Below are 19,429 nucleotides of genomic sequence, written 5' to 3'. Positions count from 1 at the left end.
TAAGCAGCTGCACAATGTTATCCAACCTTTTACTACGTCTGGGTGCAAGACAGCTTTGAAATTGTTCTGTAACATCTTCTACCCACGCTCATCACCTTGGGCCAGACAACAGCTCCGGCATGGCAGAGAGAGGGCAAGCTTGCCCCCTTATGGTCTCTTAATGAAGCAAACTTTCATATAAGGCCACACTTAAACCTGTAGAAAGCAAGTCTTCCGAACTAGACCACCGCACCCCATCCAAAAGGAAAAGAAAATAGCCCTCCCCCATTAGACAGCAGGCAAGTTCTCTTTTTGGCGGCGCTTGACTCAGTGGACTCTGTAATGAGTTTGGCCGCCTGATTAGAGTGATAGACACGAAGGAATCCGGTAGGCGCTGCCAGAGACCACCATAAAGAGGAAGAGGGGAGGGGAAACAGGACAGAATGTCTGAGAGGTCTGGAGCTAAACATCCCAGAAAAGTCCTAGAAGCAATGTAGACCTTATTCTGTATTGGAGCGCAGGAACTATAGGGACACTAGAAAGAGGGATTGCAAAGTGGTGAGTAAACACAACAAGGAGTTACATTAACCTTAAACACTGTGAAACTGTAGAGAATAAACTCTGTAGGAGATTCTCCATACAATCCATGAAATTAAAGCTTTTGAATGTTTCTTAGAATAGGCTTTGCTATTATCAATCAGCACTGATTGAAATCCATTACGCAATCATGTGGAGATGGTTGTGGAGATGCTATTCTAGTATGAAAGAAGGTTCAAGTGGTTGTTCTGTAACAATTATAGAAGGTTAATTTTTCAAAGATGTTCTGTTGTCTAAAGATGTTTGATGCCCGAAGCAGTAATACATGAGATGAAACAATTCCTGGGAGCCAGTTTTTGGAAAGATTGGTTTTAAAAGCTTCTGGATCTTCAATTACATCACACTGAATGCATTGAGCACCTTGAGTAGAATAACTCAACTCTCAGACCCTCACTAACCAAGCACCATGGTAACACATGGTGATAATCAAAAGCAATAAATTGCTGCATTGGTCTGCAGCATCCAACATATCTTTTGTCGGATTAAAAAAAAAAAAATGTAAGAATTTAAACCTAAAAAACATTGACGGCAAAATAAATGAACAATTATTACAAGGTCAATAATGGAATAAGCTAGATTTGTGTCACTGAGTTTTAAAGAGCTTTATAAATAATTACAAAAATGAAATGACCATGTAAACAAGTTCAGAACAAACTTGAGGAGTTCATGCAGTTCGACTGCATGAGATTTCAGAGTGAAACATACAAAATAATATGAGGTTTTCAGCAAGAGGTTATGTTTCATTGTGCTGGGTATCTAATATTCTCATTCACTGATTTGTATAGTTGTTTTTCTTAAGGTTTCGATACAGATCACTGCTTATGCGTCAATTCAGACTTTCATACGTCAGAATATCAAGCCTTGCACAATAACACAAGCATCAGAACAAACCCTCTATAGCCTTCTGAATTTCATGACCATCAGTGCTAGAGAGTGATTGACATAACCTGGCAACATTATTACACAGAGGGTCTTGCAGACTCCGCTTTAAGGTGCATTTCGATTTTAAAGGCTTTACTATTCACCATAACAAAGGAGCTCTCTGCTGACACTTTCCATGCAGTCATGCCTGAGCTGTGAGCAGGGAAAAATTCTGGAATATCTGTGTTTTCTCCTGCCATGGGGTTTATAAAGTTTGACAACTCATCCACAAGCTTTCTGGGAATGAAAAAAAAAATTGATCTTGGGTTGTGGACTGGACAAATGCATTTTTTTTTTTTTTTTTTTACGTCCACATCATTTCTCAGAAATCCTTCTCTTTGGAAATGGCCCAAGGATTCAAACGCACCACTTAAACATGATACTCTTTCATTCGACAGGTGTAAAAAAACACCTGGGTGACATGAAATTCTGCATGTGGTATGAACAGAGCAAACACAAAATTTAGTCTCTCATATTTTTGGTCACAGAACAATTTCAGTGGAACAATTGTTAGGAAATTATAGGAGAGCAAGGAATGTAGGAATAATAAAAAAAAATTGCTAGACTAGTAGGAAATCATCTCCAGCTGGACTGTAAAATTCCCAGTCAATCTTTATAACGTATGCAGATTATCTATGAGCCTAGCGCCCTATTATTTTGTTAGCCTGTCTGGAGGGAATGGAACTAAAACAAAAGCCCTGTCATTATTTACTCACCCTCATGCCTATCCAAACCCACAAAGACAAAAGGAGATTTTTTTTGTTGTTGTTTTTGTTATATCTTTACAACTCTCGTCATGTGTTTCTATGTCTTTTAAAATCAGAAAAGGATCATTAAAGTATGAATGTGTATGTTCAAGCAAACCTCTGTGCATGTTTTGTTTTCAGCTCTGAAGGACCAGAGTCTTCATGTTTACTGAAACATAAATGAATAAAACTTTTATGTGATGTTTACTATCTAACAGACAGGGGCAAAAGCTGGAATAAACATTTTGATCAAAAATTATTAGTACCATAGACCGTCTCTTATAGGCAATGTTTGTCACCACATCAATGAGTAATTTTGGAATCATCACAAAACAGATTTGCTTCTATAAATACGCAAAAAGAAAAAAAACCTGGTGCTAGAATTTGACATTGTGAATGTTTTTCTGAGACCTTTTTTCATCACAAGTGATGAAATGTGACAGTGGCAATGTTCTTTTTTATGTTTTAGACTGTTTTCACTTGTGAGCTTGATCGGTGCATATTTCTCTCCTGATACAGACAAAATGACTTTTACACTAGAGAAAACAATATTATGTATAAAGGACTTGTATTGTAGTTGGAAACAATGGTTTGTTAAAAAAAAAGTATAAAATGTCTTGATGGATCGCAATAATCCAATATTATTTTCTTCACAAAACATAATTGATGGACTGGAGTCATGTTGATTATCTGTGGATTATTGTGATTATTGTTTTATCAGCTGTTTGGACTATCATTCTGACGGCACCCATTCACTGCAGAGGATCCATGGATGAGCAAGTAATATAATATGATACATTTCTCCAAACTTGTTTCGATGAAGAAACAAACTCATCTAATAATATTAATAATAATAATAATAATTCCTTAAATATATATAGTGCTTTTCTAAGCACTCAAAGTGCTTTACATTGTCAGGGGGTATCTCCTCATCCACCACCAGTGTGCAGCATCCACCTGGATGATGTGCTGGCAGCCATAGTGTGCCAGTACGCCCACCACACACCAGCTTACTGATGGAGAGGAGACAGAGTGATGAAGCCAATCAGTAGATAGAGGAATTGTTAGGAGGCCATGATGGTCATTGCTTCCATTGTCCTCATTTGTAAGTCGCTTTGGATAAAAACATCTGCTTAATGACTACATTTAAATGTAATAACTGTGTAATAAACATGTTGGCTTGAAATGAATGGGGCTATCAAATATGTGTAAATCAATTCTTTTCTCATAATAGGCAGGAAGGGCAATATTATTGATCTAAAACTGGAAAGTGGCTGGGTTTAACAGGACAGAGGACTACGAATTTACAACACTTGAACAGCTTCCTGAATCAGTCAGGCCAGTTGAGGCTTCAGATGTCATCGGTGACATTATTGCTCTAAACTGATACAAGCCTCTATACACGCTTCACTGAAAACTGCCTGGATTTCTTGATACATGCTCAGGCACAGAACATAACATCACTAACATATCATCATGAGCCACAGGGTTTCATTTGGTTTTGTTTGTGTATGTTTTATGACTCTCAAAGCCGTGATTCTCGTCTGCTTACATTATATGGCTAACAGACTGCAATGGTTTGAGTGGTAACACTTTAGAATAGGTAACACCTATTAGTTGCTTATTAGCATGCATATTACTAGAATATTAGCCATGTATTAGTGCTAATTAAGAACATATTAATGCCTTATTCCACTTGACCTTATTCTACATCCCTAATCTTACCCAATACCTAAACATAATAACTACCTTATTAACTATTAATAAGCAGCAAATTAAGAATTTATCAAGAGAAATTTTGTAGTTAATAGTTAACAAGTGTTTCCTATTGTAAAGTGTTACCAAAAATAAATCATAATAAATTTTCCCTTAAAACAGACCAATTATTTGACAATTGTTTTCCACTGAACAACTCACAAACAAGCAGTTAAAATCTCAGAATATTATGTATTTCAAAGATTCTTTAAGTTCTTTAAGACCAGGGCATCAATGCAATTATACCTTGCATGCTACACCATTAAAACGTTACGTAATCTGACTTATAACACACGAAGAATCCAACTTCATTCATTCATTGCTATGGAAACGATGGTGACTGTAGCAGAATGAAACCTGAACTGATGGGAGCAGCGTCTGTGTGTGTGTCATGTGTCCAACTGAACCATATCAAGTTCCTTCACTGGTCCCTGACGACAGATTCCTGTGGTGCTCTGGCTAGCGCAGCTAGAAATTATTTTCACATTATAAGCTCGCATCTATGCATACCATCTGCTTTGATGCCTTCACGGCATTTCCACACACCATACTGATGTTCAGCTTTGTTGATGTGCAGTAGGATCCGATACCTCACAATATAATACACATTATTCGTTTTTTATCTGCATTATGATGAACTGCATGATTTCCTTCCTGAGATAAGCACACTAATTTCTGGATGATTTGTGAATTGTGAGATTTTGAACCAATGGAAAAGTAATTTCTTAGAGCGACTGTAGCACGAGTTCTAAAAAAAGACTAATGTCTCCAATAACAAGCTACTTTTACCAAAATGTAGAGATTTTTTACACAAAAAACACAGCACTGCTGTTTAAGCACACTAGTCTTGAATTGCTGTGGCCTTTTTGCCCCAGGTGCATGCTCAAGACTGCCCTCTATAGCATCTAAAGTAATATTAAGATTAATTGTAGTGAATCAGTTCGTTCAAAGATTTGTGTATATAAGCAGGTTCAAAAATATCTAAATGTTAACTTTTTTAATGGCTTTAAATATTTATTAAAATAGTTTTTTTTTATAAAAGTAAAATTATTTTGAAACAATAAATAAAAATGATACATAAATAATAAGATGATAAATAAATGAACAAATTCAAAAATGTAAAAAAAAAGAATTATTCACCTTTCCCCATGTGAGATATTTTACATCTTCTTTGTAATGTAAAATACTGAATTAAAACCTCGATTGTTGCTTTCACCATGATTATATGAATTCTAGTACTTCTAGTATTATTAGAAACATTTCTCGATTTAGTAGGGGTGTAACATTACGCAAAAATCACGGTTCGGTACGTACCTCGGTTTTAAAGTCACGGTTCAGTTCATTTTCGGTACAGAAAGGGAAAGAAATGCAAACATTAAACTGCAGGTTGTTTATTACTATAAACTTTTTTTAACAATTTGTTTACAAATTTTTTAAAATACTTTTTAATAAAATATATATAAAATAAAAAAGATTAAGAAATAAAACACTGCTGCAAAGTTCTCCACTAAATAAAATACTCAAACCAATATCATATAATAAAATATAATGAATAAATAACTACGATTACAGTGCAGCATTAGCAATCCCAGCTTGTAGGCCTGCTCATATTAAAAAAATATATATAACTTTTCCAAAGTGTAAAGTCTGTTTAAATGCCGACCGGGAGCTGAGTTTGAATTACAATCGTTTTTTCCTAGTTGTAGTGATTCTCACACTCGCGTGATGCCTTTTGAAAACCTTAGGCCGGTGACACACTGGCATATTGCACCTGTCAAACATAGTCTATTTTGCCGTCAATACTGTTGACGGTGTCCTTTATCAGTAGGCTTTATATTTATGCTCAACATGAAGTATAGATATTGTTGTCGTGAAGACAAAATCCTGGTCTGTCGGCGGCCTCCCTCTATGTCACCTACAGTAGCAGCAGCGCGCCAGCGCCGCATCAGGCACGATTCTGGTGTGTAAAGAAAAAGAAAACGCGAAGCAGCCGTCAAGCAACTGACACGCAGCAGAAACGCCACGCTCACACCATGCAGCCAGTGTGTCACCGGCCTTGAATCAGCTGCAGGGCGGGATTTGCGCTGAACGCGGAGACTTCCGCCACTTAATATGTTCGTTTGGAAACACGAAAATGTACCTATGTTCCACAATCAAAATATTGCATTCGGTCATTCGGTACACATGTGCACCATACCGAAAGCCCTGTACCGAAACGGTCTGGTACGAATACACGTACCGCTACACCCCTACTATTTAGTGTTCTCTTGGAGGTTGTAAAATATTAATAATCCACGCTCCACCCGGAGGGATCCAACTTCTGATAGATGCCTCATGATCAAAATGTTTTTATTTTTTTCCCCAATTTATAGAGGACTTTGTTGTCAGTAAACGACCCCAAGTTGTGCTGAATCATGTGCTTCAGTAATGAGTTTAAAAATAAGGTAAAGTTTGATGCAATCCACCCATAATCCATAACCATCCATTCCGAGAAGCTAGAAATGTGCAGACCTGTTTGTTTATGCATGGCCATGATTATTTGAGACCAGCACATAAAAGCCTAATACTTCATAAATACTTCTTTATCTATCCCTTCTTAAAATCTATATTTATATACACACCAGCTTTTTTCAGAAATGCACGGATGCAGCTTCTTTACTATAGCAAATGTATGCATATGGAATTCATGTTCTGCAAAAGTCCCTAATGTAAGGTTACAAGGCAGTGCGTCCTCAAAGCACTGACTCACTGGTGTAGGATGACAGATGAGTGTTCGCTGAATAGACAGCAATGATCAAACTCCAGGATGAATTCTGTGCAAGCGTACCTCTTTTTTGAACTGTTACACAACTGAACATCTATGAAGAACCTCACGCCAAAAGCTCAGCAGCTGTGAAACTGTCGAAACACTGTATGCACTACATCAATATCTGCCTACAAAGGTAGATATGCTAAGAAATGTCCTTAAACAAGACATTGCTAAAACAAGCAACGAAGGGCACATTTATATATAGGAGCAATATGAAATTTCCTAAGCTGAGCTCTATTTGACAGCTATATGAAACATCTCTTCCACTCACATTAATGGTCCTGAGTTTCTTCTTGCCCCTCTCTATTCGGCTGAGGAGTCTGTGATGTTCTCTAGGCGTTTGCTGGAAAAGGCGGTCATCGATGGATATGGTCTTCCTAAGAGGCACTATATCCCTCCAAGGCTCTGGGACACGGCTCTCTGAATCCACACTCCGAGGAAAGCGCTTCACTTCCGACAGTGACGACGTCTCCCCTCGGTCATGGTCACGCAGCACTGACCCTGAAAGAGAGAAACAGACACCTCAAGTGATAACTGACACCCAGAGAGAAAGAAAACACCGGAGAATGAGGATAGGACCAAAACCTCCCTTCACAAGAACACACATTTTGAAGTGTTTGTGTTCACAAAAATATTTAGGCCTACATTTAGGATTTATGTATATGAATTGCATTCAAACTTCCCATCTCTTTAAACAGTCTTAACATACTGTAAGCTTAATGTGATGTACATACATAGGGAGGCCTGTTTTTGCCAAATAATAATAATAATAATAATAAATAAATAAAAAGTGTAATTGCAACTTTTTATCTCACAATTCAAACTTTTTTCCTTTAATTTATGAGTTTATCTCACAGTTCTCTTTATTTTTTTCAATTATGAGAACAAAAAAAAAAAGTCAGAATTGAGAAATATAAACTCAGAATTGTGAAATGGAAACTCAGAATTCCAAGAAATAGCGAGATAAAAGTTGCATTTATTACCTTTTTTATATTTATATTTTGTGGCAGAAACTAGCTTCCTTAGCTAGTTTTTTTTTTCATAAATGAAACAGGTAAGACAAAGTTATGTAATAGTACAAAAAAACTGAATAAGTTTATACAGAACAACCAGGTTTACACTGTATATTTATCATCAATAAATACAATTTCATTCGATCCCATACATTTTAATTAACTGAATATTGCTTATTCCACAATTTTAGTGGATTCATTTACGTATATATAACTGACAACTATAAGTTTATTAGTTTATGTTATAACTGTGTAATCAAAATGGATGGGAATTAGATATGCATTTCAAATACATAAATCTTAAATTTAGGTCTAAACAGTGTAGAAAACAGCAGCGATGAGATAGAATTTTGTATAAATGAGAAATCACTGAAAGAAGAAAAAATATGAATAGAACGATCTAACCATTTTAAATAGCCCAAGCTCTCACTTCATTTTAAATGCTCTGATAAAGCATCTTCCCAATGATTCTCTAGTGAGTCATGTCTGTAACAATTTCATCATAAAGAACAGGATGTAAAAAAAAAATATTACCAACTATTGTACCACATAAATCAAATGGCAAAACATTTCACTTTCACCTCAAGTTAAATTAAAAGTAAAGTATCTTGATCTAATAAAGCAGTTCTTGTAAACTGGAGGCTTATAATTGTAAACACACACAAGCACCATATGTTTCTAGGTTTGTAAGCGGGGTGTTTGGTTTCTCTGTATATCAGCTGGTGAGCAGCAGTTCTTGCTCTTTATCCACTGGGCAACACATTGCATGGTTTCATCTCCTCCCCTTACAATTAAAACTGCATGAAGACCTCGTCCGTTACCATCTTCCCATCTGAGACTGTTGTGAAGAAAACATCCTCTGAAGATGTCAAATAAACATTTATGAATTCTGTTTTACAGCTACAATCCACTATGTTTTGCATCTGTAATGAATTTGAATGGCGTCCAGACAAAATCTGGAACATTTTGATAACCAAGCTCAAATACCACAGCACAGTGATAGTATCAGAGAGTAATACTTTGATTTATGGGTGTTTTTTCAATGACATACAAGCAGTTCATACAGTATAAATCCATTTTATGATGATGTTTAAAATGTCATTTTCTGCACAGAATACTATTAGACACAATACATACTGTAATTTGAGATTTGTAAAATGACAAGAAACACTTCTTTTTCAGATTGTTTTCTTGCCCACATTTGAAGAAACATCCATATCCCATGGTTTTAAAATTATTATCATATTATATCATCTCATTTTCTCCAAGATACTGCAAGCAATACCAACTGCCAAGAACAACTGAAATAACCATGCAAACTGCATTATTAAAACAATATATTATAATGCCAACCATTTAGATATCCATACCTGTGTTAGCAGTTGAATCTTTATATTTATACTGATGAGTCACTAACACAGTAAAGAGGTTTGAGATTTAATCCCAGGAGTCTGGGTTCAACAAAGACTCATAACCAAGCAGCTCGATGTTATGTGAAGATGTTATATCACATCACCGGCGGTGACATTATTTGTAAACCCTCCTACAGCTTGAGTTTGGCTCCAGGGCTGAGCGCACTAACAAATTGAATGAGTCTGCAAAGCATTTTTTACAGAACAACTCCACTTTAAAGTCAAATAAGCGATCAAAACACAAATTATGGGACTGATCTAATTTGTCCAATTACCCATTATGTCTGAAAAGCACCCATGGATGGACACAAGGACGTCTGCGTGTTGATGAAGCGCTGCGGCTGTCTTTCAAGCACAGCTGAGAGTAAAGCATTTGATAAGAGTAATTTAACACAGAGTCCAAGAAAATTTAACACGTGAGAAGAATCTTAAGACTTTAAAACAAACCACATCTGGTGCTAATGATCACAGTTTCCATGACAACCATTTGGGTTCAATCTTCCTCATCCTCAAAAGCAGTGGGTAAAGAGGTGCTGGCATTCATCGGGAAGGCCATACTTCTTGCCAAAAGACACACAGCATGTCATCCTGGCCCATTAGAGGAAGACAATATCTTTATTAACCATTCTAGGAAAGTTTGGCAACAAATTTGCTGATAATGTGCAGGTTAGTTGGGAGATATGACCAAGAATCATGATCTGCTGGGACATCACATAATGCATACAGAATTAAGGACACAGTATATCATTTTTGAGGTTATAAATGAGACAAAGATCATTGGAGTACATTTTTCAAGAAAATACTATTTCAGTCTTGCAAAATTGCAAATAATTTCAAAATGTTTTATTCAATTCACTACTATTATTTGCCACAAAACTGCACAAGGACATGAAGGCTGAGGATCCATGTGCAGAAGTTTATAGTGGGATAATCCACAATTGTAGTCAAAACAGGTTTTAGGTTGAACACAATAAGCAGTCCAAATAATGAAAACAAATAAACAAGCGAACAAGGATAAAAGGCTAAAAAATGCAGCTGCCCACACACAAGACTTAGCGAATAAAGACAGAGAGAACCAGGATTTTATAAGGTGAGCTAACAAGGTAAATGAGACACAGGTGCAAACAATGAGTGCTGATGAGACTGGGCAAAGGATTATGGGACATGTATTTAGAGAGGCAGAAACAGTCTGGTGTGGAATTCCCTCTAGTGGACATGGGCACAGCTGTTCATCATGACATTATTATTATTATTATTGAAAAATAATCATTTTTGATTTTTTTTTAAATTAATCAGTTATTAATTTTTTTTCAATTAAGTATTTACAGCTTAATATGAAAATGGTGCAAAAATATGTTTAAAAGTTTATCATCGCTGTTTTTATTTTAACAATGCATCAACAGCCATACACAATAACATTTGCTCAACCAATGAAATGAGTTTGGTGACAGGATTATCTTTATCACTGACCAATGACAGATTGTCAGCATTTGATCTTTTTTTTTTTTTTTAATAATCAGAAATTGCATACTGCAGCTTTAACCTCTTTGGTCTAAGATACATAAAACATGATTGATGTTTTTTCAATTAACAAAAGTAACCACACATCAGGAACAAATCAATAGTAATATTCATAGTTGGCACTTGTGCAAATCATCTGACATCACAGTACTCAAAGTTGCTACAATTCCATTTAATGCTGAAACACTGCTGTGTGATTAATCATCAGCTACAGTTTGAATGACAAATGACATTTTAATGGGAAATGAAAGGTTCGGTACAAAATGGCTGAATTTCTACTGCCCTACAAGCTCAGAAATGATGGAATTTAAATTTAATACAGCTGTGGTTAGAAAAAACACAAATACTCTATTGTTTGCTTGCTTCTCAATCATCTTTTCAGGAGAACCGACACGGCTTCTGTTCAGTTATGTGTCCAAGCAAGCTCAAATGCAATTGTGACCTCTACTGGATGACTGGGGCAGTGCACTGCACACTGCACACTATGGTAATATAATAAAATTTAATTTATTCCTTTGATGTAAAAGCTTAAATTTCAATAGCCATGCCTCTGGTCTTCACATAATCCTTCAAAAATTGTTTTAATATTTTTCTATTTGCTGCTCAAGAAACATTTCTTCATGATTATCAATGTTTAAAACAGCTGTGCTGCATAATATTTTTGTGGATACTGTGATTTTACATAATTTGTACATTTATTTTAAAGTAGAAAACAATTTACAGATTCTTCATAGACCGATGCTTTATTTTAGAATCAGTGTTTTTATGTAATTTAGTTTACACCAATATAGTTTCCTATAATAACATAAATGAAACATACAAGAAATTAATTATTATAATAAGATAATAAGAGATTTTTCATACCAATGTAATATCAACAAATAATGAAAAAAACTTTCTGAAAAGTCTTTATGAATGAACAAATGAATGAATGACTTAACTGCTTTCACCCAGACAACCCCTTTTAGCTATAATTTCCCGCTTGTGTCATTAAGCGCTTCCCTGTACACAGGGGTTATCTAACACTGATTGTATCATTTAGTACATTAAGGCTGAATCTCACGTCCCCAGTTAAAAACAGAGAACCCAGTAGCTGAAAACAATCCTCCCGCAGCACTCATTCTGTTACACATGATGGTGTCATTATAGGAAGATAACACCCAGCACCCATTGGAGCTCTTTGGATAAAATATTGATTCTGACGCCACTGCTGACATCAATATGTGTACTCAACACTTCTGAAGAAACAATCCCATGATCCCTAGAGGGGCATCACATCAACACTTTCTTTTTCATGTCTTTCACTTTTAGCCCAAAGGTGAATTTAGGTACGGAAAACAGTCACTATAACAAACAGATAGAGGTGTGGAAAACACTAGCGTTGTTTACATCATGCTTACAACAGCATGGCTAGGCTGATGTTTTGCAAATCTTTGAATCTGATAAAGCATGTCCTAAAAAAATCCTTTTTACTGAATGATGTTTTCTCTACTAAGTACACCGAATCAAACTTAACTTACATTTGATCACATATATGTTCAGAATGGAGCACTAGTGTACTGTCAGCTGTATTTTATGCAGTATATACTGAAAGATCACATTACCATTCAAAAGTTTGAGATTGTCAAAATGTATCAGTGTTTTTGAAAGAAGCTCTTATGCTTACCCAGGCTCCATGCATTATTTAAACAAATAAACAGTAAAAACAGTAATATTGTGAAATGTTATTACAATTTAAAATAACTGTATTCTAAAATCTAATGTATTCCCTGTGATAGCAAAGCTGAATTTTCAGGCATTATTCCATTATTATACTTCAGTTGTCATGATGCTTCAGAAATCATTCTAATAGACTTATCAAGGTTAAAAACAGTTGTGCTGCTTAAGATTTCTTTGGAATCCATGATACTTTTTTTGCTGTTGTGAGAAAAAAAGTATTTATTTAAAATATAATTTTTTTTGTAACATTATAAATGTCACTTTTGAGAAATTTACGGCATTCTTGTTGAATAAAATTATTACATTCTTACAAGTTACACATTATAAATGGCATTATAAATTGTTTTATAGTACTGTTTCACTGTACTGCAAATTTAGTAAGTAAATTATATATATATATATATATATATATATATATATAAAATAACATTTAGTTACACTACTAACCTAAGAAATGCTCATCTTGGTAAATGTGGATTATCTGCGCAATCCATAAATAGATAAAATTTGCACACTGTGTACACTGTATATACAGTACATTCTATTTACTGTAGCAATAGTAAGAGTAGTATGCTAGTAGTATGGCATTATAAACTCATAATTCTGTCATTAACTCACCCTCATGTCATTCCAAAGACCGTGTTCATTGTAAGGAGAAAAGTGTGAATATTTTGCCTAAAAATCTCCTTTCATGTTCCGTGGAAGAAATAAAGTGGTGTTTTTTACATAAAGGAGAGTAAATGATGACAGAATTTACATTTTATGGTGAACAAACTCTTTAACAATCTTCCATGTGCCCAGTAACACCATCCACTGTTTACATACCAGTCATACGCTCTTCCAGAGATAGGCCGACCTGTTTATGGCATTAACAAAAGTCATTTCCTGCCATTCCGTACCACCCCTAAAGATAGTGATAACACTCTTTTGAAGGGTAGGTGGGGTTGGAGAGTGACTAAATAAATATCACTGCCTCTTCTTCATCTCTCGATACCAGGAAATCTTGTTTTCCTTGACAAGTCCATGTAAACTGAATTGCTCATTATGCCATCCAAAGGTTCACCACTACTAGGGCAGAGCCACAAATAAACCTGCAATTAGGAGTGATTTTCACATACAACATGAGCACTAATGACAGTGCCACCTCTGACAACTGACAGCATAACAGCATGAACTCTAGCATTATATAATATAAAATAACACAATATATGTCAAAAGATATGCAAAAATAAATTAGCATTTCATATACAGTGCCTACAGTATTCCACAGCATCAGCCATTTACTATTGGTAATTGCAACAAACACAGTGAGAGTATCACTCTCAGCAGAAGCAATTAGCCAGATTACTCGAGTCATTAATTTTGCAGAGAACCTTCGCCCTCGAATTTCACAAATATGTATGTCAAACTGTGCAAATTGCTTGATGTAACAGGCAATCAAGCAAATAAAAACAAACATCAATGCCTGGCAAAAAAATAGCGAAATGAGAAATCAATCCATTCAAGAACCACAAGACCTCCAAATGTGGTTCCTCAAACTCAGACACTGAAATACTACACATATGTACTTTTTTGAAAAAGGGTTTCAACCCACAGCACTGGCACAATTATACATACTGAGAGCCAAAAGAGTTTTGGAGAGGAGTTGGTATTGGAGACTATGATGAATGGATGCAGTTTGTGATTGGCATACCTGATGCGTCCCAGTGCAGTCCTCCGGGGCTGGCTGCCAGGCGCCGGCGTTTCCTCACACTCACGCCACCTTGACAGGAGTCTCTGGTGGGCTTGGGCAGAGGAGTTGAGGTGGTCCGCAGGGGCGACGAGGACTGAGGGGAGGCTGAAACTGGCAATAGATGGGTTTCCCTCTCCTGGCACTGGCTCAGATGGATAGACTCGTTCTCCAGGGGCCTGTGGAACAAAAGAGATTTCATTTCTGCTGTCCCTCCACTATAATTAGCTGTCATAGTGTGATGTTTTCATGATCACAATGGAGCTCCCCCGTACCGCACAGCATGTCATACCAGCAGGGATAAACGCATGTTTTATATCCATACCAATCAATGCTTACAGCTGTATGTCAGAAAAAGGGAATTACAGTTTTGAAAAATGTGTGTGTAAACAAAATGAGAGAGTATTTTGAAGCATTATATTATACACATCAAGCTGTATAGACAAAATTATGAGTACATTTAATGCTTAGTTTGAGTACATTGTGTTCTACGCTGTAAAAAAACAAAACACTGTCAATATTACAGAATAAAATGGCAGCTGTGGTTGCCAGAATAATTCTTTTACAAAATGTAAAATACTTAACAGAACAACCTTTACATATTAAAGTTTAAAACTGCAATTTACAAATAATAATAATAATAATAATAATAATAATAATAATAATAATAATAATAATATTTAAAATATACTAACACCCATTATAAAATCACAAATAATACATTTTTTCTTTTTATATACAGTTTTTTAAACTGTAGATCATAAGATGACTTGTTGTTTTTTACCTCCAAAAAGTAACATTCATTAGTATTTTACCAGAAAACTACATTAAATGTTTTTCCAGTTTCCCCAGTTTTTGTATATCACAAAAGAATTTACAGATACTACTTTACAGTTAAAATGAATTTATTTAATACAAGAGTTTCACAATTTGAGTTAATAAATGAACTTTTCCACGACATTCTAATTTATTGAAATGCACCTGTATACCTCAAGATGGGTTTAAAAAAATTGAGATCAATTTGGAAGATTAAATATTTTTCAATGTACCGTAGTAATACATTTAGCAGCAGTCTTAATAAAAATAACAAATAGATATACAAATAAACAAACACAAAAAAGACTAAAAATATCCCTTTCTGTTTGAGGACATAACAGTACCTGGAATCAGGAAGGGTATAGCTTTGGCTTTTCCATGATCCTCTCTTGCATGATCCTGATTTTTTTCTCCTAAACAAGAATTCAAAAATCCGTTCCATTGTAAACACGATGCCCTCATAGACTTCCTCTCTTCATGTAAAACAACTTATTAAAGATTTTCCATGTGTTTCCATTTGAGCAATGAGCAGCATGTTAAACTTGAATGCACCTGCAAGATTTGACGCCACAGTTTTTGCCCAGGACTTCCCATAGCTAAAGCCTTTTCATAGTCAAATCAACAACGTGATCGCTCTGGGATAAAAAGAAAGCTCCTAGTAAAAAAAAAAAAAAAAAACAGCCCAACTGAGCCTTCAGCGCCCGGCATAAATATTAAATTGCACCTTCAGCTGAAGTGCACCAGCCGTGCGCGCACACAAAAGCCACATCAGTCTGTCAAGAGTCAAGTTCAGTGTATATCTGATGGTAGAGTTGACTATGTTGCTTTTGTGAGGCTTGATTAACTGTAGCAAGTTAGGAGAAGTTTCCAGTGAATGCTTAGTTTCCACTGAGAGATGTAATAACACCATCTCAGTATGAAACCCTGCTTTTTGTTTTTAATAAATGGCAGAGCAGCTTATGAATGTAGCCTGATTATATCAACTTTAATGGCGGTGAGTTTCTTTTTGTGCCCCAGGTAGGATTAAAACTGTATTAGCTGGTCTTAGTCATTGTATGCATTGCATTTTTGTTCTTACTTTGCAGCATATGGTTTTGGGTGCTTTGATGATTCGCTTTTTGTTGAGAGTGCCATATAAAAGGTAGCTGAGAAGACATGATTGGTTTTGATTTCCTATTGAAACCCCAAGAGCCCAACATGTGGGAGTTTTGAGCAGTGTAGAATAGTTGCTTGTTTCTCTGATGACAAATGCAGACATGGTTTTATGTTTATGATGCATGATGCAACGCAACACATAAAAAGACAGTATAAGTCATTATAATCTGCAATTATTTCCCCACTGGATGCAACAAATGGCTTGTTTGTAATGGATTTTATTGTTTTAGTCTTGTTGTACCGGTGTTCTGACCAGGACACGCATCACAGTATGACAAGGGTCATAACATTTCCGTCAAACGCTTGAGGCATTCGGCCAATCACAATGCACTGGATAGCTGGTGAATCAGAGCACACCTCGCTTTGCAGAATGATAAGCTTTGTAAAAAATGACACGTTTCAGAAAGGCCAGGCATAGAGGAGAAACAATAATGTACATTATGTGGAAAATAATGTGTGTTTTGAACCTAAAAACAGATTACACCAAATACACAAAATATTGTTCTTTTTATCAAACATCATATGACCCCTTTAAAAAAGATATATTTTTATAAATTAGGCCGTTTACATTTTAGTATAGGGACCAGTTATCACTTTTAATTAGTTGCTTATTAGCATGCCTATTATTAACATAATGGCTGATTATTAGTTTATTTTATTAGTATTAGTATTTGACCGTATTCTACATCCCTAATATTGCCCAATTACTAAACTTAACAACTACGTTACTATCTATTCATAAGCAGAAAATTAGGAGTTTATTGAGGCAAAACTCAAAGTTAATGGTTTGTAAATAGCGTGAATTGGACCTTTAAATAAGGTGTGACCTATAGGCTTCAGCTGACTTTATTGGCAGATCCCAACAATGTGTAAATGTTGACATCATGTGGTCAATGGAAGAATTGCAGTCTAGCAACTGCAACTGCACTAAGCTAAATAACATAAAGACTATATATATATATATATATATATATATATATATATATATATATATATATATATATATATATATATATATTTGTTCAGTATTTAAAGCATGGTAATTGTAAAAACTGTGCAGATATTTATTTTTTCATCTATTTATTTATGACATGACAGTGCATTATTTCAGTTACTGCATGTCTACTTAACAGTTACAGAAGCAAAATGCAAATGTGAGTCAGATTTATTTGAATATGTGAGATGAAAGATACAACAGAAGGCTTGGAACTTGCACAAAAAAAAGTGTACAGTAGTTAGCTGCTTGTCAATAGTCAGTATACAGTTAAGTGGTCTTTACACAAAATCAACAAAATCATTTTGCATGTCTATAAGATAAAGCAAGAAATTGCTTACCAAGCAAACAGCCTACACACACACAAACGTGAGATTCCTGAATATATATGAAACTTGCCCTTAAACTGAAACGCCTACACTAAAAAAGCAATCAAACTGGTCTGTGACAAAGAAACAGGAACTATCAAGACCCATCCTTAAAATTCTCTCACAAACATGTTACCTGGACTCTTGTTCTGTGTCAGCAGTGCCATTCTCATGGGACGGTGAAGGCAAGGAGCAAACTGAATCCCGGCTCCTGGGTAACAAAGTTGAGGGCATACACAGCCATGTCTCCAGATCAGAGAATTTGGAGTAGCTCAGCATTTCTAAAACACTGCAGTATAGGAATACAAAGACATATCATGTCAGTGGCGCTTTTTTTAAATAAATTACAGTAATAAATAGTGTAGAATTGTAAAAATATATGAAAAAATAATGTTTAATGTGTAATGTGATCATATATATATATATATATATATATATATATATATATATATATATATATATATATATGCAACTTATAGTACCTGTCCTCTCCCATTCCTGGGATTTCATATTTGTGACTACCACATGATGTTCGTGATTGTGGAGCAAGCAGGCAAGTTTTCTCAGTCTCACAAGGCATCTTGAGCCATTTCTGAGGAAAACACAACAACCTGTTAGTGCACTGTATGCTGATCATTTTCTTCCACAGCCACTAATGAAGCCAGTTATCCACATGGCTAATGTTTTGGACCTGAGGTCACTTCTATGCACAGGTCCCTGCTAGTGGTGCCAAACAGAAGCTGGCAAATCAAGCCTACACACATTATTAATGTTCATACCGTAATATGACTCAGTAGCCTTTTTAAGTTTAAAAACAAAATGTGAATTCTGTCCTGTCCTGACATTTTAAATATGAAATCATAAACGTAGAAATATGAACATGATGTTTCATGATGAATTGTTTGACTGTTTACATTTTACTGAAAAGTCAAACCAGGCAGGTTCCATTGTGACACTTACTCGGATACCGTGTGACAGCATTTCATGCTAAATGTTTAAATTAACTGAATATTTCCCCCTGGGTAATAACGGAGGAAATGTTACATTTTGACTGACTGACTCTGACTGACTTAATACAGAAACTGACTTTCAAAAATAAACTATCATGACAAACACTCATATCCTTAATCACGACAGAAATGCCCTCGGACAAATGAGTTTTAGCAGACTTGTGGTTTCGAAATGAGCTTTAAAATCTCCTCACACTTCCCATCACAACACTGTTCGTATCCCACATGTATCCATCTTTAATTACTCCTCTTCCTTTCGTATAACACCCCCACCTTCACTGCAAACAGTCCAGCTGTGATGTACACTGTAAAGTTGACACATTTTCACGCTACGTCCAGTGCAGACAGCTTCATTGAATACGAATGTACCTCTTTGTTCTCCGGTTCTGGACTCAAGGAACCGCTGCGGATCCTCAGAACAGCTGCATCCTCTTCCCGTAAAACCCTGAAACTGGACTCAAAACTTCCCGTTACGTGTCTTCCACTCAGGCATAGTGAAAAGTCTAACTCCTGCGAGTGTATTTGGGAACAAAAGCTAAAGATTTCGGCTAAACTCACCAGATATGATCCCTGTTCGCCATCAGGAAGTGAAGAAACACTGTCATCTGCTCCGAAGATATGCGCTTTTCATCTCTGGTTCAGTAACAATAAACTATGTTCCACGGAGTAATGTTTAAATTCTCTATGTTTTGCTAACCACCGTATGACCGTTAAAATGTCGATATTCGTTGAAACCCGTCTGTCCAGAATTTTTTTTTTTTTTTTTTTTTTTTTTTGTGCTTGTCAGTGTATGATAAGACAGGAAATATTTATGTAGTTATCCAGGAAAATGAGAGACTGCAATTATCTCACATAAACAGTTCTTCATCTTCATGTTGATGTAGC

At 35.6% G+C, this 19,429-nt stretch overlaps 1 protein-coding gene across 1 annotated transcript in view; it reads right to left on the bottom strand.

Annotated features, from left to right (window-relative positions):
• LOC113056479 (ankyrin repeat and fibronectin type-III domain-containing protein 1-like) overlaps positions 1-19,125 on the bottom strand; it is a 63,851-nt gene extending 44,726 nt beyond the window's left edge. The window contains exons 1-6 of the mRNA XM_026223277.1: positions 19,103-19,125; positions 18,914-18,995; positions 18,017-18,126; positions 17,671-17,823; positions 14,166-14,380; positions 7,079-7,308 (exon numbers count right to left, since the gene is read on the bottom strand). Of these exons, the coding sequence (XP_026079062.1) occupies positions 7,079-7,308; positions 14,166-14,380; positions 17,671-17,823; positions 18,017-18,126; positions 18,914-18,995; positions 19,103-19,125 (813 nt within the window). The remainder of the gene's footprint in view (positions 1-7,078; positions 7,309-14,165; positions 14,381-17,670; positions 17,824-18,016; positions 18,127-18,913; positions 18,996-19,102) is intronic.
• Positions 19,126-19,429: the final 304 nt, after the last annotated feature.

This window comes from Carassius auratus, chromosome 37, assembly GCF_003368295.1.
Source record: "Carassius auratus strain Wakin chromosome 37, ASM336829v1, whole genome shotgun sequence".
In the NCBI taxonomy this organism is placed as follows: Eukaryota; Metazoa; Chordata; class Actinopteri; order Cypriniformes; family Cyprinidae; genus Carassius; species Carassius auratus.
Note: the sequence above shows the minus strand (reverse complement) of the source record. Positions and strands in the feature narration are given on the sequence as shown.